Source organism: Amphiprion ocellaris, chromosome 11 (assembly GCF_022539595.1).
Source record: "Amphiprion ocellaris isolate individual 3 ecotype Okinawa chromosome 11, ASM2253959v1, whole genome shotgun sequence".
Taxonomy (NCBI): Eukaryota; Metazoa; Chordata; class Actinopteri; family Pomacentridae; genus Amphiprion; species Amphiprion ocellaris.
Window position 1 is genome coordinate 13,409,478 of NC_072776.1, and position 26,126 is coordinate 13,435,603.

General features: G+C 39.4%; 1 protein-coding gene across 2 annotated transcripts; it reads right to left on the reverse strand.

Annotated features, from left to right (window-relative positions):
• Nucleotides 1-2,716: 2,716 nt before the first annotated feature.
• Nucleotides 2,717-24,170, reverse strand: slc12a8 (solute carrier family 12 member 8). Of its 2 annotated transcripts, XM_023270154.3 has the most exons (15): nt 23,794-24,170; nt 22,516-22,644; nt 22,273-22,419; nt 20,405-20,479; nt 19,435-19,626; nt 19,063-19,294; nt 11,254-11,367; nt 11,011-11,098; nt 9,561-9,648; nt 8,181-8,327; nt 4,957-5,617; nt 4,776-4,873; nt 4,542-4,659; nt 3,619-3,679; nt 2,717-3,360 (listed from the first exon to the last, which is right to left on the reverse strand). In XM_023270154.3, the coding sequence occupies exons 2-15, from the start codon at nt 22,636-22,638 to the stop codon at nt 3,192-3,194; spliced, it is 2,313 nt and encodes a 770-aa protein (XP_023125922.2). In that variant the 5' UTR covers nt 22,639-22,644; nt 23,794-24,170; the 3' UTR covers nt 2,717-3,191. The 2 variants fall into 2 exon arrangements, with proteins under 2 accessions (XP_023125922.2, XP_035804041.2); XM_035948148.2 differs by lacking the exon at nt 20,405-20,479 and having other exon boundaries at nt 23,794-24,167.
• Nucleotides 24,171-26,126: the final 1,956 nt, after the last annotated feature.

Genomic DNA, 26,126 nt, shown 5'->3' on the forward strand with positions numbered 1-26,126 from the left:
GGGTCAGGCGGCTTACAATTTTGTACTGTTCTTATATTTTCCTGTTCTGATATTTTGCTGTCTCTGTGCTATAACATCACCACAACGGCAGGACAGTTATCAGTCGGCTTTATTCCGGCTTTTCGGCACAACGTTTTTCTGGCGCCCCTCACCGCGTTCCCCTCAAAAAGGTCCTACCAGAAACAACATGAAACCGGAACAAATATATGGGACACTAAGTATGGCAATAAGGAAACCCCAAAACAATAAACTATCAAATACTTAAAATAATCTGTGAAATAAAGACTCAAGACACAACATAAATAAACCCCAAAATAATGAACAAAACAAAGTAAATGTGAATTAACATAATCATACCTAAATCCATTGTTACACTAGCTAGCCAAGGCTACAGCAAGCTAACACAGCATAAGGAATTTTGCTTTTCTTTAATCCAAACTTTCCTTATAGTTTTCCCTGGTGGGAATAGATTCCCACAAAGCAGCAAAAACTTAAAAGTGAATATTTACTTGTCAATATTGAAGACTTGAGTGTATAACATAATCAAGTCAGCCTCATCAATTCATGCAGAGCAACAATAAAACATTTTGACATATATGGTACTGTGAAAAGTTTACAAATCTACAAGTCAAGCGAGAAGGCTGTCAAAAATAACCTAATTAATAATTTTTACTCATTTATAAACCTCATAGTTACAAAGTGCAGACGAGAAGAAAAATTAATGAACATTTGATGTGACTGTCTTCAACCGGTAAAGGCAAAATTCAATAGATACACTTGTGTGCAGTTTTATAAACTACTTGTCAGGGCTTAGGTTGTTCCAAGCATCTTGAATAATGTGCCATAGTTTTCTGGGGCTTTAGGCTGTTTCACTGTATTTCTGTCTGTTCCACTGTATTTCTGTCTGTTCATGTACTCCCAGACTACCATCAGAGATCAGGGCTCTGTGGCAGTGATGCTGTCTGTTGTGGGACTCCTTGTTCTTGTCACTGAACAGAGTTCTTAATGACTCTGGCTGTATGTTTGAGGTCCTTGTCAGGCTGTAGAATAAACCTGCAGTCCTGTATGTCTATAAAAAAAAAAACAAAAAAAACAAAAAAAACATTCCACTGACAAAAAATCCCACGTTGATTGCAATTTTGGCAATATTTCCTTTTTATTTACCATATGAAACTATTTACGCTTTACTGTGTAAAAACATAAAATTTGAAACAATTGGTGACAGTTAACAGAAAAAGAAGTATTGGTTCTGTGTTTTTGCATAGGTTTGTAAAATGAGAGATATGTTGTATAATTACAGACGTCTTTACAACAAAATGTTGAGTACGTTTTTATCAGTATACAAGATCTATAAGCATTTGTATTCTGTCAAAAAGCAATTTCTACTTATCAAATTATATAGTAAAATGTATTATACTATACTGTAAGTAACTCCATTGTTACCCACATACAATTATCTTTCATTTAACATTCAAAAGTCAAAAAATACACATGACCTCTGAATGTGAAATTTAGGGTCGAGAATGTACTTTCATTATAGAAAATTACTATATTTTTTATAACATGGTTATTTTATTTTATAGTATGTTGTAAGTATTTATTGTCCTTTTTTTTCAAAAAAGCATGCATAAACTGTGCAGAAAACCCAGTCCTTCTAAGCATGATCAGCCACAATCAGAAACCAGCAAGAGGAACAATGAAGGCCACATTTTAGCTCCTCAGTGTGGTGGTCTGTGCAGATGGTGGCACATTTACAAGTCAGGTAGTTGAAATCCTAAAGATCTGGCTGGTCAGACTATAACATGTGCATTAAGTTACTGTGACACAAATACAACCTTGATAGCTTTTGTAAACTGAAGACTCCAGTTACCCGTGAGATCCAAACTACACTTTCAGTTTGCTGCACTTTCAGTAGAAGTTTTGCTCTTATTTTATTTCTACAACATAAAGCGCAAACATCCTGTGTCATAAAGTGTTGTGTCAGTCTCCAGAGTTCCTTTTAATAACACTGCCCACATTTCAAGCTGTTGTATCTAAACTGAAATTCATGTTAACTATTGCACTGTGCACTGCAGCATCCTTCAATGAAACCATCCAGAGGCTTGTCTTCATCACTAACATGGCTGGTTGGGAAGAGAAGAGGCAGAAGCAACAGCTCAGAATAATATGATGCCCAAAATCTTCTCAGCACTTACTGTGTTAACAGTGGTGAGGAAATCAGGTATATTATTTCCTGCTAGCAGTTTGCTGCTCTGACAACAAAATGATAAGAGGAAGTGGTTTTCACAGCTTTGCTGTTAAACTGCTACAGCTTTAGCTCTTTTGAACCCTTTGGCACATATAATTCACACAAATAATATAGTACTGAACTACGCTCACCAGGTATTAGAAATCACACCAGATACTCTCTTCGAATCACTTGCATGGTTTAGATAAAAGCTGACCTCACCTATGTGATAACTGGCTGCTGGCTGTGATTTTTACCTAAAGAGTTGCTTGAACAGTTCACAAACTGACAAAACTTAAGTGTTTGATGCTTTATAATACATTTAACAGGACATTGTGGTTTTAATTTGGATGTTTCAATATCAGATGCAATAAACAGGTATGATATATTTGTCATTTTGTTATTTCTAAATTAGTGCAGGTCTGCAAGGAGGTCTTGGACACTTCTGGAATTTCACTGACAACTAGGAATGCAAAAATAACAATTAGGCATTTATCAATGAACTGTATTTATAGAGCAGTAAATAGGGGCATTTTAACTAAACCTCTGTGTTACATTACAGGGTAATACTGCCACATGAGCACAAAAAATGAAAAAAAGAGTTTCGCAGATTGTAATACATGTCAAAATTAAAGTCTTTAAGTATATTCAGACAATATAAAGAACTTCTGCTTATATTTCAGTTTAAATTATGCAAAATAATCTTACAAACTCTAGCTACCTCCAGACTCCAACTATGTCTCTCATTCTCTCACACAAACACACCGCCTTTATGCAACTCTAAGAAAAGCTCAGGTTTCCTTGAACCGCCACAGGAAAATGATCTGAGCCGCTGAAAGTCTTTGTTAAATAGAAAATGGGCTCAGAATACTGCCCATTGAACAACCTGAGACACAGTTTGAGGCAGAAAATGAGGTTTCATTCTGTCAGCTACGACATGCAACTGAGGCAGATTCTGAGGCTGTCAGTGAAACCGTGGTTGCACCATCTCCTCGGCCCGGATCAACGACGACTGGTGATAGCGGTGGCGAGAGGCAAAGTCAGCATTTTCCTCTGTCAGCTGCTTGGTTTTCAGCCCGACCCCAGACAGAGAAGGTGTCACTACCATCTCATCCTGGGGAGATCCTTTTCGCCTGAAAGACAAGACAATATCGAGAAACTGATTTCAGCAGAAGATGTGATGCAGGAAACCATTTAAAAACTTACATAGTTGACATTCACAGTGTTTACTCATATGATTTCTTCCACACTATGATTTAATAATACAAATACAAATAGATTATTGCCCATATAAGAGGCCTAACTTACCCTATTAACAGACAACAACAGCTTTTTTGTATTTAGCTGACTGACCAAACATTCTTCATTGTAACAATAAAAACAGACAATACCTGAAAATGCTACTCAGCGTTGATTTCAGCCACTTGAAAAAGCTGAATTGAGCTGCAATACCTGCGAACAGATCAAACTGTTATGAAGAAACGGTGCTGTAATAATCGCACATTTAAATTTGCTAAACTTCAACTCATAAGTCCTAAGAATGTGAATTTGTGGCACAGATGGTTAGTTACTCCACTGAGATCTCATCGTCCACCTGTGGGACAAATGTTTAACACTTGCAGCGCTTGTGCTCAGAAATGTCGTGAGTCAGGCAGCTAAGGCACGTTGTAATGTGGTGAGTTCAACGCACAGATGCGGGGTGTCCCGTCCAGCTATTCTAGCAATCCTAAGCCACAACAGCTGCCGGGCTGCCAGGCAAAGAGACCGCAAGTGAAAGTCCCAGCAGAGTAGCTACCAGGTCACATTATTACTGAACACAGGGTGACCTAATCTAAATGCTTTGGTGTAAAATTGCACTTGAGGAAGGCTTTTGTTGGACATCATGGGATAATCTAAATGATCTACTGACACACTATAAAAAATGTAGAAATCATGATTCAGGTTAAATAACACATTACTTATAGATTACTATAGTTATACACAGCTTCAAGTTACACAAGTTTATGGAATAGGTTATAAAAAGCATGGAGTGTGGCAGTAATAGGGATTATCTTTTTCTTCTTGATTGAATTCAAGTGGACTGACTGAATTGGAAAATTTGACTAAACTTTGACTGAATGTTTAAATATCTGTTTGAAAGATGAAATCAAACCAGAGAACTGGAATGGAATCACACTCAGTCCACCATAGTAACAGTCAAAAAGATTAACATTTCCCAACTACAGGGAGCCTGTGACCACACACATCTTTAAAGTGAACAGGACTGTTCACTGTCCAAGTGTTTCTCAACAGAAAATGAAGGGATGCAAGTCACCTATTGGAAGTCCAGGACTTGTTTTCCCGATGTAGAAGAAGAGCAGCATGGCAACTAATATGTTGGCTAAGGCGTAAACCCACTGAATGACAAACATAATCAATACGGAACTCAATGCCTACAATGAAAAACACATACATATTCACATTATTCATTCAATTTTGCAAAAAATGTGCTGAAAATATGCCACAAGAATTCAAAGAAATACAACATAGCATGCAGTGTGTCATCTACCCCGATAAGAGCAATCCAGCGGTTACAGAACTTTGCATAAAGGGAATTGTGCATGGGCTTGATTTCAATACTCTGGTGTTCTGCTTTACCTCCAACACCTGAAAGATTTAAGAAGGTGTTGGGTTATTACAAACAACCAACTTCTATGGTGCACATTCTCATCTTTTATTAATCTGATTACCTGCGTTGGGATTCTGAGTCTCAGCAGCTGAATCCTGCTCAACAGGACATATTTTAGTACGACACTTGACCTGAGGCTGCTCTGCGGCTCTGAGCTTCCAGCATTCACTCTGCCCCTCGGCTTCCTCCTCTGGTGGAGCTGAATTTGCCTCCTCTCCTTTCTCTTCTGAGAATATGTTGCTGTTCAGGTCCAAACCAAAGCTGTCCATCAGCTTCTGCTTTGCAGCAGCCTTTCTGCCCTTAGGTTTGCTGCTCAGCTCTTGCGTGGGCGAGGCCTTCTCAGCTCCACAATCAACATCTGAGACAGGAGGAAAGATGTGGTCCATGTCCCTGGTGAACTCCAACAGAGTGCCTTTACTCTGACGACTCTCTCCTCCACTGCCATAGTTGGGGAGAGTGGCCTCGATCAGTGGTCTGGAGCTCTGCCTGGTGGACCTGCGCTGGTTTCCTTTGGCCAGGATCAAGGCGCCTTGCTTGTCTTTGGTCTGGAGCTGGAAGGTCATGGCCACACTGAAGTAGGAGTAGTCGATGAAGCTGTATGTTAGCATGAAGTTAATGGTGACGATGGGTGCCAGAACGTTGACCTGGCCGATGAAAATGAAGGCCATGGTCAGCAGGCTGGTGAGACAAATAGCCGCTACCGGGGTCCTGTTTGGGCCTTTCTGTTGGAGAGAGCAAATATCAGTCATGTCAAATCAAATTGGAAGTCTGCAAAACCAACACAGGTACATTCAGTGAGCTTCAATTTTTAGACAAACTTGAAGTGTTCCTTCATGTTTCAGGTAAATAGTCCTACTCAGTTAAGTCGACTACTTCAGTGGCACAAACAGATCGGTTTTTAACCAACTTGTGAAAAGCTGACATTTTAGAAACATATGAGCTTCACAGGATGGTACAACTGTGTAAAATTACACAATGCGGAAGTGACAAAGAAGAATGTTTTTTGTGCCACATCTATCATTTCCTCAAATAAATGGATGTCATTTATGGACACAGGGAGAAAAATTTGAACCTCAGGTTGAACTTGAGTTAAATAAAACTATCAATGATGAGGTTTTGTTGCACCTTTACTTTAAAAAAAAAAAAATCCCCTTTAATGGTTAAATTGACAAAACAATAGCAAAGGAATGATCACCCATTCAGGAATGAGGTATTGTATGTTGCTGATAAGAACTTTTAAAGTAGAATTTGGATTATTGTGTAATTATCATAGCAACCACAATACCTCAAAACTATTTTCTCACCACAATACTGCCGCAAAAAGTGAATCATTCCATAAAATCTTCCCATGACTTCATCTGGCCTTTTTCTGGCTAACCTGACACTGAGCCGCTGTGACGCCCATGAGAAAGGTTTTCCCACTTTCATAAAAGTATTGATGCCATGTTTCCATTAATATTCCTTCATCAGATTTAATCACATTTAGCACATAAGTTCAACTGCACAATTAACATAAAAATTATATGCATGGATACAATTTAAGGCAGGCTTAATGTCTACTTTAGATTCCTGAAAAACAAACAATATTAAAAAAAAAAAAAAAAAAATCATTGAATTGAATCAGAATATGTAAAATTCCTTTGATCGTTGTTTAAATGGTTTTAACATGTGGACCGTTGACCACTTTTACTTCCCAGGTCCTCTCAGACAGTTTAAGGAGCGCTGCTGTGAAGCCTGGCGGGCCTCCAGAGCATACAGCGGAGCAGGGCCCTGCCCGTCGCCCTTCCTGCGTTTGTTCTGAAGCTTTGATTTGGGCCAAGATGTCTAGGGCCTCATTCCAGCCTGCTGAGAGAGGTCAAACACTGCTGCCACCCAGGGAAGTCTGAGGAAAACTGGGGTGGACGGGGTCAGGACGCCAACGTGACTGTGAGCGGGTGTGCGGGTAGCAGCAGTGTGTCGTAACTCTTTACTGCATGAAGTCAGTCCACTCTCTTCCATGGAGTCTGCACTCTATAATTAGGCAGCTCTGTAACTGTTTCCTGTTCAGTCCAAACACCACACCCCCCATACATCCAGACGAGACACACTTATTTGGATACAATATGCCAATTACTGCAGGTAATGGGGGCAGTATTTCTCTTCCAAACTCCACATGACTCCGGTTTGATTGACCAAATAATACAGTCAAGATGCTGCTGTTCAAAGTTGTAATTCAGTTAGTGGAGAATTTTACAGAGTCAGACTTGTAAATGCTCCTTTTACGTCTGAGCGGATATACTTAGATTTAGGTAACAGAAGGTTTAAATCAGGTTTTACCTACAGTGTCTTGGGAAAGGAGACATGATGTCTATGTATGCTTAAAGAAAGAATGGGAACTTATTACAAGTCTGAAACCGTAAGCTGTTAATATAAAGTAGGGAACCGAGTCTATTAATCATAATTCAAACTCAGGATCCCTGTACTGACTTTAAACAGGATTTTCTATCTTATTGCACAGTTTTGAGCAGTAAACGGAGTTTGCTCAGTTGCCACGGTGGTAGAACTCTTGACTTGCTCTTTAGCAGTCTGGTGCTACTCTGGGTGAGCTTTGAAATGGATTTCTAATTAATTTATCAAAGTACTATTTGCACAGTAAGAGCTCTATGCTATTTTATTTGAAATCCTTTTTTTATTCTACTTTTTATCTGGTGTATTATTTTCTAAATAACGTTGGTCTGTCTCTCTCCCTCTCTGTGCATTTTCAAAGTCAAAGATGAACCTTGGTGCACTAAAGATTATACTTAAACAGGCAGGCCATCAAACTTTGGAGAAGCCTTACACTGGGCCTTTGAGCTCTGCTTCTGACAGAAGCTGTTTCTACATGAGCTGAGGCTAATCTCAGGCTAATGCTTGGATTACTGTCCTACCTAAAAGGCACTCAGGGACATTCAAATGCATCCATATCTGACACAGGGCAAGTATGAAAATAACAACTCTCTGTTGCAGGTTACTCTAAGCATTAAAAATTTATCACTACATAAAATGTCCCAAAATACTAACTGCAGTGGTGCTTTCACCTGGTTATGATTACTGTCATGATCATCTTATTCGAAGTGAGGTAATCATCTGAAGATATTAATGTGACTATTTCAGTCGTCGCAGTATTGCTCGTTTAACTGCACTGGTGCACAAGCCCTCACTACATATTCTGAATTGACATCATGGGGAGCCTAGCTCATATTTCTCAGCACGCTGTTAAAGTCCAGACATTCCTCCTTTCACAACTTCATCCATCCATCCACCCACCCCTTGTCCCAGGAAGGCCAGAGAGGGGATGACCCTTTCTTGGGCGATGCACTGGAGGATCCTGGGTGCTCCGTACAGGCCGCCCATGCAGGAAGCCAGAGAGGAGATGTAGAGGCCCAGCAGAAAGAGGAAACCAACCAAGGAGACCTGGAGGAAGAGGGAAAACAAACAGAGGGTGAAAAAGGATGGGGTGGGGTTGAGAGCTCGCAACAGCTACACCCAGTTCAGTTCCGCTGCAGCCAGCCCCTTATAAAAACAATGAGAACTAACCACTGATGGACGAGTCAAGGACTTCTGTGATTGGGTAAAGCAAATCTAATATTTAAACACTGCCTCTCAATAATTTGATGGTAATTGAGGATGACTAGTGATTGTTTTTACCATTTTGCAGAAATATTACACTGACTGTACACTAAAGCAAAGTGACAACTTGCCAGTAACAGTTTGGAGTTGGAAGTCTTTGCTGCTGTCTGTAGAAGCACCATTTATCAAGGTCCGTTTGTTTTGTCAATTCATACAAGAACAATCCTTGATTCATCCCTTTGTGTTATTTAATATGTGTAACTCTGGCTACATAAAATGAACATGTCATGCCCAGTTTTCCAAACACAACCAAACAAATGGTCTGTTGCTGGGAATTCATTATACAAAGACCAAACATCCTTTCAAAAGACAAAACTGTATATGCGTTGTGAGTAAAACTGAAGCACACTTTGAAACAAACAAGCTGATTCTTATTTTCCTATCTGTTATTCTGTTTTACCTGTTGGACATAGTGACTCATTAATGCTATATTTTAGGCAAAATACAGTGAAATACTGGGGTTTAATTGTTGTGATTTGCGTTGTTTTAGTGTCACTGTCAGAAAGCTGTTTACTGTTTTAGCCAGTTTTATTTACGCTACAAAATGTGTGTACATTATTCAACTTGTCTGTCCTGATTTAGATTTATTAATTGAACTGAAAAAAAGTGCTGTATTTTGTGTGTATTTTACCCATTATATGTTCAATTTAAATAAAACAGTTGGAATAATGATAAGGTGCTAAACAAATAAACTTGCTTGCTCCACAACCTAGCCAGTGAAGAATAAGTCAAAAAGACAGTGTAAAAGTGGGAGTGTCACCCAGTCTAAATAAAAGGAACAACGCCATACACCTGGTGAAGGAGGCTGCTTGAACCGGCCCCCCAAAAAACCTGCAAATCATCATAATTTCCACATTAGAAATGTAGGAGAGTGAATGTTTGGTTTGTGTACAGTGAGAACCTGAACCAACCACCACACACCAACAAAGTGAGCCGTGGTGGGAAATCCCCTCACCTCACCCCCTTCTGTTGGAAACCTTTTCTCACAGGCAAGGATGGAAACACAGCGGAGTTTACCTTTTCTGCGATCAAGAAGTCATAGCGCAGAGCTTCTCTGGTGCAGATGGCCCCCAGGAGGAAGACAAAGACCAGATACAGGAACCACCTGTGGGTCACCAACAGTACACCACACTGGATTGTTAACAACTGCTCCTTTCTCACTATTAATAGGAGAATTGAGTCATGAAAACTTCAGTGAGGAATGACTGGTATGGTGGCGGTAGGAATGTGGCTTTGTTTGGTCTCTGCAGTGAAAGTAGAAAAGCTTGCCCTTTTGAAAAGACACCAGCCACTGTTATGAGAGAACTGCAAAAGTAAAATCAAAACATTTGGAAAGTACCATTTTGAATGACTCAAACCACCAGAATATTACAGCGGTCCATCGCCATATTGCGGTTCACTTTTCGCGATCTCACTGTATCCCGGATTTTCGATATACTGTGGGATTTTGCGTTACATAGGTATTTCTACACATCTATTATTGTGACAAGCCCTTGAGGAATGGCGCTGGATAAAGGATATCTGCCTCTACTTCACTCTGCAACTGGCAGATGCTTTTATTTTGACACATATGGAAAGGAAGCATAGACTGTATAAAAAGAAAATGCATCTTTATATAGGCAGGAAGTCATCAAACACACCAAACTTCACATTCATGGTCCTGACAACATAAGACTTAACCAAACTATCTAGGCTGACTAAACCACAAAAACACAATAAAACACAAACACTAATAACACTATAACATTAACATAAACCACAATAATGACATTTAAACCCCCAACACAACAAAACACCCATGGTGCACTGCAGCACCACAGCTCAGTCATAGCAACCAGCTCTGTGATCGCTACATTATTTTTTAAAATTATTTTTGCGATAAAATAAGCATTTTCTAGCCTAAAAAAATGAAAACAATATAAAAATATATTAAAAAGTAATAATTAAACATATTAAGAGAATATTTAATCGTAATAAAATGCATAGCGTACAGTGCTGGGCTCTGATTGGCTCAGTAGTATCAGTCTCCTCTGTCTCCTGTGTGCAGCAGCATTCAGCATCTCACCATGTTCATTCCACACAGACGTCTGATCGCTGAGCATAGTGTTGCTCCGCAGTGTTGTACGGTGTGTAGAGAGGGTTTATAGGGCCTTAATATATATATAGATAATAAAATAAAATACGTTCGCTACTTCGCGGATTTTTGTCTATATTGCGGGGGTTCTGGAACGTAACCCCCGTAATAGACGAGGGACCACTAAAGGGTAATTACACAGACATTCGTCATCACATAAGCCTTCCTTTAAAATCTTAATTTCTTTCTGTATAACCACTAAAGTGGGGTCTTTGCACCTGTACTGTGGTTACAGTCCTGCATACTGTATTGTGTAGTCTTTTACTGCTGTGTTTTTCCATTAAACTAGATTATCATGAGTGTGCTAGTGGTGGGTTTGGTGTGTCGTCATACGAGGTGAAGACAGCTGCGAGTGTTCCCACAGGGATGCTGTGTTCGGGCCGCTGAAGGTCTGAGCTCATGTTGAAGCCTGCCATGACCCCTACACACACAAACCACAAAAATGTACACAACATGCTGTACAATACAAAATGTATTTTTACACTGCATGTGCAGCTGCACGAATGGAAAGCTGGGCTTCTTCACGCAATACAGAGACGATGGACTCAAAAAGGAGATGGTGGGGGGTCTACTCACCTGTAGCAGCTGGGAAGAAAACCCCAAATACTGTGAAGAAGTTTTCTCCGGTGCTATAATCTGGCTTTGTGTTACTGCTGAGCAGCTCGGGTGAATAACCAATGAAACCATGCTCTGCAAGAGGAGGCAACAAGAGGAAAAGCACATCAGGACAAGAACTTTAACAGCATTTCTTCACTGAGTTAACAGTCAGAAGTATCAAGCTATCCACTGCCAGCACTGATTATTCTTATGTCGGTCTGTGGTGCATCGTGTGCACCATGTTGACCAACTTGAATGACAAACTGCAGTACTGACACATCTGCTGCTGCTGCTGTTTTGAAACAACTCTCAGTATTTGAAAAGGCAGTGTCACCACGAGGTCTATCTAGTAGCAGTTCTGATCTACATGTGGAAATGGAGTGGTGCAGTTGTCACAATCATTATCTACAATTTAATGACACGTATGCAAACTCCATCTGTTAACCCTCATGTTGTCCTGCGGGTCAAAACTGACCCGTTTTAAAGTTTGAAAATGTGGGGAAAAAATATTTTCACAGTGGAACTTCTGATGTCCACATTTTCAACATTTTTTGGTGGAAAAAAAGAAATGTTAAAAATGTTTCTGAAGAACATTCACAAAAAAAATCAACCAAAATCCAGCAAATTTCATTGGATTTTGGTAGATTTTTTTTCTGAATGTTCTTAAAGAAAATACTATAAGTTTTACTGATATATATGTAATCACTTCAGATATTTGTAGGATTTTTTTTTGAAGATTTTTACTCATTTTTTGAAAATATTTAGAAGAATTTTATTGCCAAATTTGGGTTTTTTAAAAAAAAATAAAACTTTTAAGGGAAACTTTTAAGGAATTATTGGAATTTTCCTCCTGAAGGTTTTGCAAATTTTCAGAAATTTGGGGATTTTTTTGCAGAATTTTTGGATTTTTTTCAGACAAGGAAACAATATTTTTTGGTGCCCATAAATGAAGATAACAGGAGGGTTATGGAACCAGCAAGATTGATGTGAAATCATAAACGCACACTGCAGATATTTTCAGCTGTGAACTAAGTGAAGTTGATGTAAATGAAGATACTGGTGAAATCAAGTGTTAGAGATGATCCTCAGCCCTCCATCACTGCAGTTATTCACAATATTAGTCCAACTCTTCTTCATCTCATCATTTTAGGAAATTCAAACAAGGTAGCCAAACTGTTCTGCAAATCCCGTTAACCCTGAAAGACTGAACAGGAGGGTTAAAGACACAACAATTTATTTCAGCTCTACACATTGCTACGTTTTTATCAGAACTTCAACACACTCTTTAGATCAGAACAAGCAATTCGCTACACACATCAAACTCTGAATGACAACATGAGCATTTTCCTTCATGTCTCTTCTAATATTCATGTGATCTCTGTGAAATCAGTTAATGAGAGAACATATATATATGATTGATCACCTTTTATGGTAAGGGAATTAGCTTTTTTTTTCATACAGAGAAAAAGACGCTAAATCAAAAGCAGATTTATTTCCTCAATCCAAACTAAAAAAAAGAACCCAATTTCTCACAATTGTTTAATGTTCATCACAATGACACACATGGGAGTTTTAATTTGACTTTCTAGCAATAAAAATAAGGAAAAAAGTAAAATTGTAGTGTAAGATTTCAGTCTGGCTGATGTTTTGCCCACATGCAGCAGGAATTTTGATGCTGACACTCTCATGAATTAACTCTATCAGCATCAGTGGTTTCACACGATCATTCCTGTGGTGTTTTTATTTGCTTGTTTTTATTTTTTTAGCATTTAGCCACCATATTTGGCCCAACTTTTAATAGTTTTTTACACAGCAGTTCCTGGGGAACATCAACTAGAATGGAAAACACATCACACGGTAGCAAAGATCTACAGCACCAGACACCTAATCCTTATACAAGATACCACAGGTTATGAAAACATGGCATTGCATATGAATAGCTATCATAGTCCCCCAAGCTCAAACAAAAGGTCCCCTTAACACAACAACAACCTAATGTGAGGTTGCAGCATGCATTTCAGTCAAAAATAAAAGGCAACAACAGGTAATGATAGCCTGTAGAGGTACACAGTCTGAATACAGCACAGATCAGTTCAGTCTGGGTCAGTTTGTTGAATGTGTGAGTGGAGATTGTTCTGCATATGTGGGGGCCATTTAAACCACACAGTCTGAAGGACCCGCCTATGTTACAACACCGGACATTTCCCCCTTGGTTATCTTGTGATGGGAAAGAATGTGTTCTCTCGGATTAATGACATGTTTATCCAAAAGGAAGTCACCACCCTTTTCAGAAGCTCAGCAGCTTCCAAGTTTGAGAGAAAGAATCAAAGTGAGCGAGAGAGGGAGACAGAGAGTGAGAGAGGAAGGAGAGAGAGAGAGAGAGAGAGTGTGCATGCTCATTGTTTTTCTTTTGTTTTAGACAAATGGTGAAAACCAAATGTGTTGCATATGCTTTTAGTTCCAAGTTTGCATAATCTCCAGGATATGAGGTATAAAAACTGACATGAATTGGGTCTAGCTAAAACTCTTGTTCACTCTGCCCTCTGTCCAAACAGCCAGGATCTAACAAATCCAGGGCAGTGTGCACCATGAGCTCCCCACCCATATTACAACATCATACTCCAACATCCAGCTCTGCCAGCTCTCACAACTGAGCTCTCTCAGAGAATTCAGCCGAGGGCGTTCGCATATTCCTGACACTTTTCCTATGGACATGGATAAAATGCTAACATTTACCGCATGTCAGGACAAAACGTTGCCTCAGGTTCTACAGGATTAATCCTCACATGCATACAACTGTACTGTAAGATAACAACCAGATTAAATGTATTTGGGGGTTAAGATATGTTGCTGGGCCTTGGTTGCCTGCAGTGCACACAGCATGCTACACTGCAGGTGGCAGCTTCTCACTACTTCCGGAAACCATTTTTTGATATCAGTCAGTAGTACTTTGAGGGAAAAAAATGTTTATTTAGGTATGCTACCATGTGAGCCCATTAAAAAAAAAAAAAAAAAAAAAAAAAAAAAAAAAAAGTGTAAAAACTAAATTCTGACATTTACCTAATAATAATAATGCCAGCTGTTATAGCACCTTTTTGGTTCATTCCAAATTCCCAGTCAAACATGAAAGCAAACAAATTACCATAACATACACAATTGCTTGCTTTGTCTATAGGGACTATTTAAATTTTCAGCATGCAGATCGTTATCTCTAATGTCTGTTTTGGCACTTTTAACTCATCAAAAGAACAACCATACTCGTAAAGAATACATCAGCTTGGGAGCTAACTAAAGAACTTAAACTTATTTGCAGCTGTGCAAAAGGCTCATTTGATCATGCTATTTGTGATTTGTGCGTATATGGTCCTTGCTACTGCTTTTGTGAATCAGGGCCCCTGGTTGGTAATCCGGTGTTGACATAGGGCTGATATTGAGTTTAACCAGTGGCAGCAGTGTGGCTCCATTTTGGTGCAGACTGAAAGAGGATTGCCGTAAAATTGTATACACGACATAGAAGTTGTGAGCCTCATCTTAAAACCTTCTATATAATACAAAGCCAGAAGATAATTTCAACTGACTTAGCTGATTAGCTTTTCTTCACACCTCCAGCTGGTTTCATAAACTACTGGATAGACTGCCATGAACTTTGGTGCAGATATCTATCATTTCCAGAGGATGAGGTTTAATGACCAAGACTTTGCTCTATAAGCCTATAGAGCCGCCATGTTTTTGAACTAAGCTGTGGCCAGAGTGTCCTTATTTAGTTTGCTTATTCTTTGAAAAGCAAATGTAAAGGTGGAGTGGGGCTCCTTTCTGAGCTCAGCATTCCTCTGATACACATTGGAATGTGTAGTCGGATTACATGAGCATCTGAGGCCTCTCCCTCTGTCTGACTGACCTCTCACGCTCCCACACCAATCACTGCAACGCATGGACAACAGGGCAGGCTGTGATTTTACAGAGGTGGGGCAGGTCCCACTGGAATGATGGACAATTATACATTAGAGTTCGGATCACAGGGAGAGATGATGTGGCGGTCTCTGGAGTCGCAGCGGGCTTCAGATCTCTGTTCCGGCCGTCTCCCTTTGTCATTTTCCAAAAATGTGGGTGAGTCTGGTTAACACCCTAAAACCCCAGACCCAAGGAGCGCATTATGGCTTCCTGCTGTGTGGAGAATCGGCTTCAACTACAGGGACAGGGCTGGGAGTGTCAGATTGTAATTCATCTGTGCGCCGCAGTCACAAGGGTTTGTGGTGAAACTGTTTGGTTGGAGAGACAATACGCTGGCAGTGTTACTGACCAAGCTAAATACTTTACAACTCTTCAAGAGTACAATGGGAAATGCATTCTCCTCCCATCAGAGGTGGTAAAGCACTATTTTGAGCTGTCTTACATGTTGTAATCGTGTAGTTGTTTAGCTCTAACTCTACCTGTCATGCTGCTGCAGCAAGGATTTGTCACAGTTCACTCACTGAACTGGCTTTGGGAAATAAGGCAGCTCGGTTAATCCAAGTCAGAGTTCAAATACGTACATAATAATACCCCAAAATTCATCTTCTCATATTACTAAAGAGCCATAAATTGCTTGATGTTAATGAATAGCAGCACACGTCTGGTCTAGAATGTAGCAAATAAAGTAGGTGATTGCCAATATTACGTAACTGAAATAGTTAACAAGAGGCAGTAAAAGTCAACACCATTTAGTCATTCCCCTAAATCTTTTTTTGTTGTTGTTGGAGGTGTAAGCTACTAAATCTGCTTATAGGCAGAATGTAATCACTGACACCAAGAAGAACAATTTTCTGCTGATTGATTAATATTCCAACTCTAAGTCTGACTCCTGATTATAAGAGTATCGACTAGATGATCTCAACATTAAAATGCCAGTATTTGCCAAGCATACTGAAAAGCTGTATAACTTAAACTGCATCATTTATGTTCTAATAGACATTACTTGGACGACAAGGCACGCCTTAGCTGTAATAGTGAAGTACAACTGTGTGTGAAACCTGCCACAGTGATAGCGCTGCAGAGTTTACACGGGGGACATGTTATCAAACTATGACCGAATGATTCTGGCGGTGGCTCCTTTTCCTTCAGGATGTGCCTCAGTGTTCAGTGAGTTCAGTCTAATCTGGGCTGCTTTAGCCAGCTTGGGGACCTGTTGGTGCTCTGCCAACCATGAGGTCACCAAAAGACACACAGCAGCTCTTAATTGGAAAAACCTGGAGTACCCATTATGGCTGGTTCTCCCACTGTTTCTGGGGACTGCAAACCGGCCTCCACTTACTGTGCTGTAAAGCAGACAAGGAGCTGGGAGGGGTGTAGTCTGGTTTCAGTGGCTCAGACAGGGCTACCTGAAGTTGTAAAGCTGAGTCTTGTAAAAACTAACCCCTACCTAATACTGGGCAGGTAGCCAGATTAATTTGGAGTCTGGAGAAACACATTACTACATGTATGTATATGCATGATTTATTGTGTGAGCTTGGTTTTATGCTAAGTAAAATAAGCATTTTTGTGTTTCAGATGTGTCGTTGACAGACTAGCTTGAAATCTGGATTACTTTTCTCTTTTCACAGGACAGGACGCTGATAATCACTGAGAACAGGAAACGTGGGAAGGACTTCCTGAAGGCCAACAAAAGAATATAATCTCCTCAGAAAAAACAAAACAGAATTTCCTCCCCACAAAAAAATAAAAATCTCAACAAATACAATAGCAGTTTAAAACTTAGCTTAAAATACAAATGCAGGAAAACAGCACCAAAGCCAACCAGTGAAATGAGAAAGAGGTGCATCGGTGAAGAAAGGCAGGTTGACAGTCAGAATATGACTGACTGATAAAATAAATTATACTACAGCGACACCTACTGGCATGAGCAGGTCACACAATCTGACACGTTTCTAATCAACAGTCTAGTTCGGAGGTTGTCAAACTTTTTTCTGTCATACTCCCCCCTTCGAAGCTGGAGGATAATTTTTGCAGTTTTACTCACTGGTAAAAAAATTATTAAACTCATTAAATGGAGCCAACTTGAATTGAACATGAATCGCATGTTTCTTTTCACACATTTCTAATTAGATACTGATGTGAAAAAAGAGAAGGTGTAACTCTATCTACACATTAGCTAAGGACTCCAGAGCAACTTTCCCCTGTTTTAGTTTTTACTTATGTGGTTGCTGTTTTTATGTCTTACTCTGTTCATCTTGTGCCATCATTTCATTACACTTTCTGAATAAAACTTGCAAACCTCAAAATCTGCCCAGCATCACAGTGCTCACTCCTTAACTGTTCCCTAAACAACAATGGCAGATCCACACACTTCTTTACAGCAGCTGTTTGTGCTTGTTGCAGCAGGAAAATTACAGGTAGAACAATCTGCAACACAGCAGTTAACATATTACTTACACCTCTGTTTGGCAAGGCAAATGTCTGCAGTGACTAAGGTCCTTTTATATGCTCATCTCATTTTCCTATTTAGTGCCACTTTTTCTTTTCTGCCCTGTTGCCTGTGGTATTGAAATCAATCTTAGAGTGCCATCCTGAAAGATGTCTGAATTCCTAAACTGCATCTTAAGGAAGGTAGTGGAAATCTTCTCATCATGATTTATATAAGAGGCTTGACACACAGAGTCAGACTAACAAAAGTCTGTATATTAATATACGGTGTATCATCACAATATATTCATTATTTGTATTGTACTCTTATTCGTGTCACATCTCTTTTATACCTTCTGGAATATGTGTGAATATGCCAAATTAAAAAAAGTAACAAGATGCCATGTTGTAAACAAAATAAACATACCATAAATTGTCATGAACGTTATGTTTATGTGACCGACATCACAAAATACAGTGGAAAGGTCTAACAAAACACTAGACGGATGACGCAAATGTGCTACACATCACATTTCATTCATGTTGCTTTCAAACAGCAGCTCCGAGGCAAGAATGTCTGATTTTGTTAAATGTCTGTGGTCTCCACTCCTCCCTCTCCTCTTGTCTCTTCCTTGTCTCGTCTACTCACATCTCAGGTGGGACTAAGATGTGAGGAGAGGAGTGGAGGATCTGCAAACTGAGATATGAGAAGGCAGCGTGGGCTGCACATCTTTTGTTTCCGCCGATGTTTTCATATAAGCGTCATAAAAAAAAATATTACCAACTTACTTATCCTAATTTCACACTTTAAGATCTGATATTTAACCAACATGTTTCACTGTCTGGCTTCAGCTGCTGGTTCCTGAAGTAAATACTGAGGCTGTACAGTTTCTTTCAGTTAATGCTGCTCCACACTCAGTGAATAATTCAGACCAGAGGCAGAGACACAAAACATCAGCATCACTAAACAGTTTTTAAAACACAGATTATTAATCTTAGCTGTTTATGATTGAAACAGCTAATGCTTTGACATTTCACACTAATGCTTTGACCCTTATAAATTACATATGGAGGCTGCATTCTTACTGAAATTACACAATGCCAATTATTACTCTCATTTTTTAGCCCCTTTTATCACTGTTATTGGTGTGGATTTTTTTTTCTAATGTTCATGGTATTCTCAATATTTTGGCTGTTCTGTGGAATTTTCCTGGAGATGTACGTGTGCTGCTTCACAATTTTTTGCATTCATATAATTCTGGGGCAAACACTGACTTAAATGAGAATTATTTTTTGGCTTAACATGCAGTAGAGTATTAGAATGAGAAAACACAAAAACCCCTGTAAGGACTAAATTCTTTCCACAATCCTTGCACACCTTTGTATATACATCCCTTACCACAGCCTTACCTGGGTCAAGGTGCGTGAAGGTGCCAATTACAAAGTCCAGAGTGGAGACAGCCAGCACAGCCAGCAGCAGCAGCTGGAGTCTGACAATCCACTTGACACCAGCCAGGTTGATTCCAAGCAGGGCTAACAGCACTGCTGCCGACATGCCGCGCACCGCCCACTGGCTTTGTAAACCCAGCAGCTCTGCCACCGACTCCGAGAAGCCTGTGATGTACATGGCTCCAGCAACACACTGCGGGATACACAACATAGAGGGAGGATGGAAATTACACATATGTATTTCATCAAATCTTCTTGTCACATTACAAGCAATGAAAAAATCTTAATATCAGCCTAAATAAAAAAAAAAAAAAACTTGTATGTGTTACTCACCTGTCCAAACACATAGAGGAGGCCCACGGTGCCCCCCACCCGGCTCCCCAGGACAGTGGAGATCATGGAGTAGATTCCTCCGCTGCCAGCACCACAGTGCTCACTCACTCCGATCCCCGACATCACCGTCACTAAAGCTACCAACACAACCATGGAGACGAGGAACATCCCGAGCAGCACTCCTGTGTTCCCCTGCATGATATCAGGAGAGAATACAACACAAAATACTGAGACATTATCTGCAGCTGTAAACTATAAGATAAGTGTACAGCTTCTACTATACATATCTGCATGCCTTGACTATATATTGTGTATCTGCTAAACGCTTTATACAGAATTCACTTAATGCTACAGCTTCATATCTTTCTAACAGAGACAGAAACTTGTGCTAAGCTAAACCCGGTCTCCCGCATTGCAAACTATGCCATATTCTAGCAACCAAGCTAAGCCCAAACAGATGCAGCAATTACAGTCCCTGGCTCTTTTTAGCTGTGTCCTGTGATAACACAAGCCCATTGTAGTGTTTAGGATCAACTGTCAGAGTGACACATTTAATTATGGTTGCAGCTAAAAATAAAAAAGCCTCAACAGAGCTGAACAAAAATGTAAAAAAAAAACAAACAAAAAAAACCCCCCATATTATTACCATGCTTGAAGCTGGATATTAGAAAGTATAGAAGTGAAAACATACAGAACACTGCAGTGGTGCAGAGTAATAAAGCACATTTACTCTACTCCACCAAATTTAATTGACAAATTAAATACATTTTAAGAAGAAGATTTTGAACAATAGATAATATAACAAGCGCTTAAATGCAACACATGGTTTTGATCAAAAAGGAGTTTGAAGTCTTGATCTCATTTCACATGTGAGTGACTTATTAAAAGCTCCACCAAAGAGCATTTTTTTCCCTCTAAATTTCTAACATGGTTTCACTTAAGTAAATGTACAAAGGATCAAATATCTCACCAGAAGATTAGAAAGAGGGGTCTTTGCTCCTGTCCTATTTATCATCTCACAGCCCCTGAGATTTATCTGGAGTCCCTGTAAATAAAATGTATATAACGTAGTTTCAAATAGCTCCATCTTCAGCCACTACAACCACAACATGCTGCAGACACACTGATTTTTTTGTATTAATAATCTAATGATATCGTATATAATAATATATCAGTAAGATGGACCACACCAGCACTTTTGACTTTCATACTTCAAATTAAAGGCCATTACTGCCTATTTGCATTTACTTTGGTACTTGTACCTTCGCAAAAGGTCTGAAAACTTCTTTCAACACTGCTACACTATTTTCATTGCAGTGTCGACAATTAAGTTTCTGCTGCACCGTCTGCACTGCAGCGATGTGGTCTGTCATGGTGTTGAGAGGATGGGTAATACACTGGCAGAAAGTTATGCAATTAAGTGCTCGATGATCAGGAGTGAAAACACGACTGCACTGAGTGGAAAAGTTGTATTTTTGGTCTTTTCAACTGTGCTTGAATGTACGATTTGGTTTATTAAATAGAACAAAACACTGGGGGCATCTGGAGAGCTGTGGTATTGAAATGAAAGGGAGCTGAGGAAGTGTGGATTATCTGCTACTGATGCACAGTCCTGACCACTTCCATCACATGGTATGGTATGGGAACTGCAGCAGTAAGGACAGGAAGGCTCTCCAGTGTGCCATTAAGACAGCACAATTCATCTGTGGAGCAGCCTTCCCCCCACTACATGAGATTTACATCACCCAGGTCACAAAGAGATGCTACATGAGTGTGAAAGCAAGGACCACCAGACTAAAAAACAGCTTCTATCCACAGGCCATCAGGCTACTAAATCACTGGCTCTATAAATGAGGATCTATAAATAGCAATATTTTGCACATATCTTCTGCCTTTGCACATATCAACACCTGTTCACATATGACAGTATTGCACAAGATGCTAACATTTGCACAAAGAATTTATTTCTTTTTTTATCTATCCATCCATTATCTATACACCGCTTAATCCTCACTAGGGTCGCGGGGGGCTGGAGCCTATCCCAGCTGACTCGGGCGAAGGCAGGGGACACCCTAGACAGGTCGCCAGTCTATCACAGGGCCACATACAGAGACAAACAATCACTCTCACATTCACACCTACGAGCAATTTAGGATAATCAATTAACCTCAGCATATTTTTGGACTGTGGGAGGAAGCCGGAGTACCCGGAGAAAACCCACGCATGCACAGGGAGAACATGCAAACTCCATGCAGAAAGATCCCGGGAAAGCCGGGACGCGAACCAGGGATCTTCTCGCTGCAAGGCGAAAGTGCTAACCACTACGCCACTGTGCAGCCCATTTCTTTTTTTAACTATTTTTATCTTATTTTGTCTTATTTTTATCATATTCTATTTTATTTAATATTATTTTATTTGTTATGTCAGTTGTGTGAAGGGAACTTGCAAAATAAGAATTTTGTTACTCAGGGTAACCACTGCATTTCTGCTATATATATGACAATAAAGTTCTCGAATCTTGAACAGACTTATGCTTAGAAACTTGTTTATAAGCTACTGATATTTAGTGTTTTTGACACTTTTTGAGTGACCGTGCTCAAGTTCAAATCAGGAAAAAGCAACCAGTAGAAAGTGCAATGTTGTTTTTTTTGTCATTTATCATTTTCACTGAGTTTAATTCAGATCTTTCCAGGTTTAACGCTGTGTTTTCACTTCATTATATCGTTGGTGTCTGTGTCTCTCTGATGCAAACAAGGACAAGAGTTTACAATATCTCTCACAGGACATGGGCTGTGCAATTAGTCATAATACATACGGAAAGACTCAGCGTTTACTAACCACCAGGTAGCCGGTACGCAGGAACAGAACCACGCCAAAGATGTTGATCATGCAGGTGGTGAAGACTCCATCCCAGGTGCCAAAGAGCACTGGCTCCCACACAAACAGTTTGATCCTCCACCACGGCTGACTGGACTCCTGAAAGCCCTGAACACAAAACACCAACTTATTTTTTTTTTTTTTTTAACAGATTTGAATCACATCACACGCTTCTCCAACTTTTAAATGCAGTGAACCTTTCACCTGTGCATCTTCATGGAACAGATCATGGACATGCATGTTGGTGTCTTCCTCCTTCAGCAGCTCTGCTCCATCTCCCTCCTGCTCACAGCTGTGCACTGTCCAACTGATGGGCAGACTTTCCATTGCGACCTGATGCGATGTAGTTGAACGTAGGTTGAATGTAAAACCACAGCATGAAGAAAAAACATGCTTTGCCTTCGTTAATAAATGACCACGTAAGGAGTTAAGGTGACTTAACCCTCCTGTTGTCTTTACGGGCACCAGAAAATATTATTCCCTTGTCTGAAAAAAATCCAAAAATTCTGCAAAAAAAATCCCCAAATTTCAGAAAATTTGCAAAACCTTCAGGAGGAAAATTCCAATAATTCCTTAAAAGTTTCCCTTAAAAGTTTTATTTTTTTTAAAAAAAAAACCCCAAATTTGGCAATAAAATTCTTCTAAATATTTTCAAAAAATAGTAAAAATCTTCCAAAAAAATCCTAAAAATATCTAAAGTGATTATATATATATCAGTAAAAATTCTAATATTTTCTTTAAGAACATTCACAAAGAAATCAACCAAAATCCAGCGAATTTCGCTGGATTTTGGTTGATTTCTTTGTGAATGTTCTTAAAGAAAAACGTTTTTAGCATTTCTTTTTTCCACCAAAAAAATGTTCAAAAATTTCCCAAAAATGTTGCAAATGTGGACATCAGAAGTTTCACTGTGAAAATATATTTTTTCCCACATTTTCAAACTTTAAAACGGGTGAATTTGAACAGCAGGACAACACTAGGGTTAAAAGTGTTGGACCTGGCGCAGCAGATGGAGCATGAGGACACCCGGATACAGCAGGGTGTGAACTGCACATGACACTAATACAGTTTAAATACAACAATATGGCGTTATTAGCATCTCGGTTTAACCTGAAGTTAAGCTAAAAAACAGCAGTTTAGCTAAATATTTGCTGATAACTTCTACGGGTTCGTGCAGAGACCGTCTAAGCCAAACCTAATTAATAAATGTATCAATTTTAGGCGTCCTAGCTAAAGTAACCTGCGCTCCAGAACACTCCTTCAATTAGTTCACTTTACTCTTAAATAACGAATTTCCGTCACATAAAGTAACATTTTTGGCAAACGAAACGTATAAAGTTTTCATATTTATCCAGATAAATCTTCCCCATTGAGCTGTATTTATCATTTCGAGTGCGCTTAAATTAACAGATTTTTGAACAGAGTTTGGCTTGTGGCGTTCAAGCAGCTCCGCAGTCAAACTTTAAGCTGGCTAAACCTTACCTTAAACAGTCCTGTATCATTCCGTGCTGCTAAATAAATAAAATAAATGGGTTCATTATTCCTCCCGATGAATCCAGCCGGTGTTTTGACAACGTGTTTTGTGAAAACGTCAGCAGCCAGCAGGTAAGTCGGTGTGTTGTCACCTTTCCAGGGTGTGTTGCAGCATTTGCACAAGGATCATGTGTTAGTTTTGGCAAGCCCCGCCGTCGGTAAGTTGACTAATGATTAGAAGTGAAATTGCACGTACCTGTGAAAACCCTTATCTTTGTATTTGTGGGAATACTTTCTAAAAGCACGTTTGGATTTCACGCCATCTGGAGGTTTTGGACCATGAGAAAAGGCCTACATTTGATCTGTCTTATTTCTGCCAGCTAATAATCTCACCTAAAACATCAGAATTAGTAAATATCATATCTAGGAAGATGTAAAAAAAAAAAAAAAAAAAAAAAAAGTATATATATATATATATATATATATATATATATATATATATATATATATATATATATATATATATATATATATATATATTAATACGCAGTACATTGGGGAAGGATTTTAGGACTTTATAGATCTTTTCACAGCTTACAATTTGACACATCATAACATGAAAAAATGGTAATCTTGTTATTTTATACACCGTCTGTCCAAAAAAAAAGTCACTACCTGGATTTAACTAAGCAAATAGGTAAGAGCCTTCCATTAGATAATTACTGCAGTGATGAATATGTTTCAGCTGCAACAACTTATTTGACCCGAGCTGATGCATTTCTTAACCAACCATGTTGGAAGACATATCCTGTGGTTGCTTCTCTATTTCAGATTATTGGCATGCATCAAGCAAAGAAAACAACAAAAGGAGATTTCTGAAACTACTAAAATCTGGTTATTACAGCGCATTATTAAAACCTGAAGGATAGTGGCAAACCATCATCTTCGAGGAAGAAATGTCGTCGGAATAAACTCTTGGATGATCGTAGGAAACCAACAGTAAAACTCACGGTTATGTTTAGTAAGAGCATTTCCATATGCGCAATGTGAAGGGAACTCCAGGGATTGGGACTAAACAGCTGTGTAGCTCTAAGAAAACTACTGCTCACTCATAAAAAAAAAGGCTTCACTTTACTAGGTAGCATAAAGATTGGACTCTGGAGCGCTGAAAGAAGATCATGTGGTCTGATGAGTCCAGATTTACCCTGTTCCAGAGTGATGGGCACATCAGGGTAAGAAGAGAGGCAGATGAAGTGATGCAATCATCATGTCTAGTGCCTACAAGCCTTTGGGAGTTAGGGTTATGATCTGGGGTTGGTCAGGTTCAGCAACGTTCTGTTCCCAAAGAATGAGGTCAGCTGACTACCTGAACATACTAAATGACCAGGTCTTTCCATCAGTGGAGTTTTTCCTCCCTGATGGCATGGGCATGTTCCAAGATGACGATGCCAGGATTCATGGGGCTCACATTGTGAATGAGTGGATCAGGGAACATGAGCCTTCATTTTCACACATGGATTGTCCTCCATAGAGTCCAGACCTCAGCCCCATTGAGAATCTTTGGGATGTGCTGGAGAAGACTTCGTCCGGCTCATCATCAATATAAGATCTTGGTAAAAATAAATTACTGCACCTCTGGACAGAAATAAATGCTGTGACATTGCAGACGCTTATTGAAACGATGCCACAGCGAATGTGTGTCATTCTCAGAGGTAAAGGTGGTTGAATGAAATATTAGAGTGTGTGACTTTTTTTTTTGGACAGTTGTGCACGCAGGTTCACTACTGAAGCTTACTGAACCTGGAAAAAGGCTTACAGCTTGCTGAGAAGATTGGTCTATTGTCAGAGAATTAGTTTTAAGGCAACTTTGATCTATTGTATTTCTATTTTTGTTGCTTTTCCAGTCAAAAACCGCAACCGTTCTCCAAACCCAGGCATGTCAAATGTAAGGATTTACTGCCGTCTCTTTTTTCTTTTTATCACCGTTAACTTAGTATATCTTTGGGTTTTGGAATATAGATGAAATGTCGCAGGAAGAGTTATTTTTCTTCCTTCACCATTTCAGTGAGGCTATTATGAAAATAGTTTGTCACAACCCTTCACTTCTCTTCAACAAAGCTCCTCCGAACAGACTGGAAAGCAACCAATCTACCTCAAACACTTTGTGCTGCTCCATTTCGGCTGCTTTCCAACAATGACCACATTTTCACCTTAAATTCTTGTGTCAGACTCAATAAATGTAAAATACAGTGGCACCACACTGGAAAAATGCCCCTCTCAAAACAAGAAAAAAAAAACTTATTTCAAGGAACTTTTACCTTGAAATCAGTGAAAAAATCTGC

Coding starts and splice junctions, on each gene's coding strand:
- slc12a8 (XM_023270154.3), bottom strand. CDS start 22,638: ATGGAAAGTCTGCCCATCAGTTGGACAGTGCACAGCTGTGAGCAGGAG. Junction 19,295..19,434: donor TCCTCTATGTGTTTGGACAG/GTGAGTAACACA, acceptor TGTATCCCGCAG/TGTGTTGCTGGAGCCATGTA. Junction 4,660..4,775: donor GCTGGATTGCTCTTATCGGG/GTAGATGACACA, acceptor TTTTCATTGTAG/GCATTGAGTTCCGTATTGAT.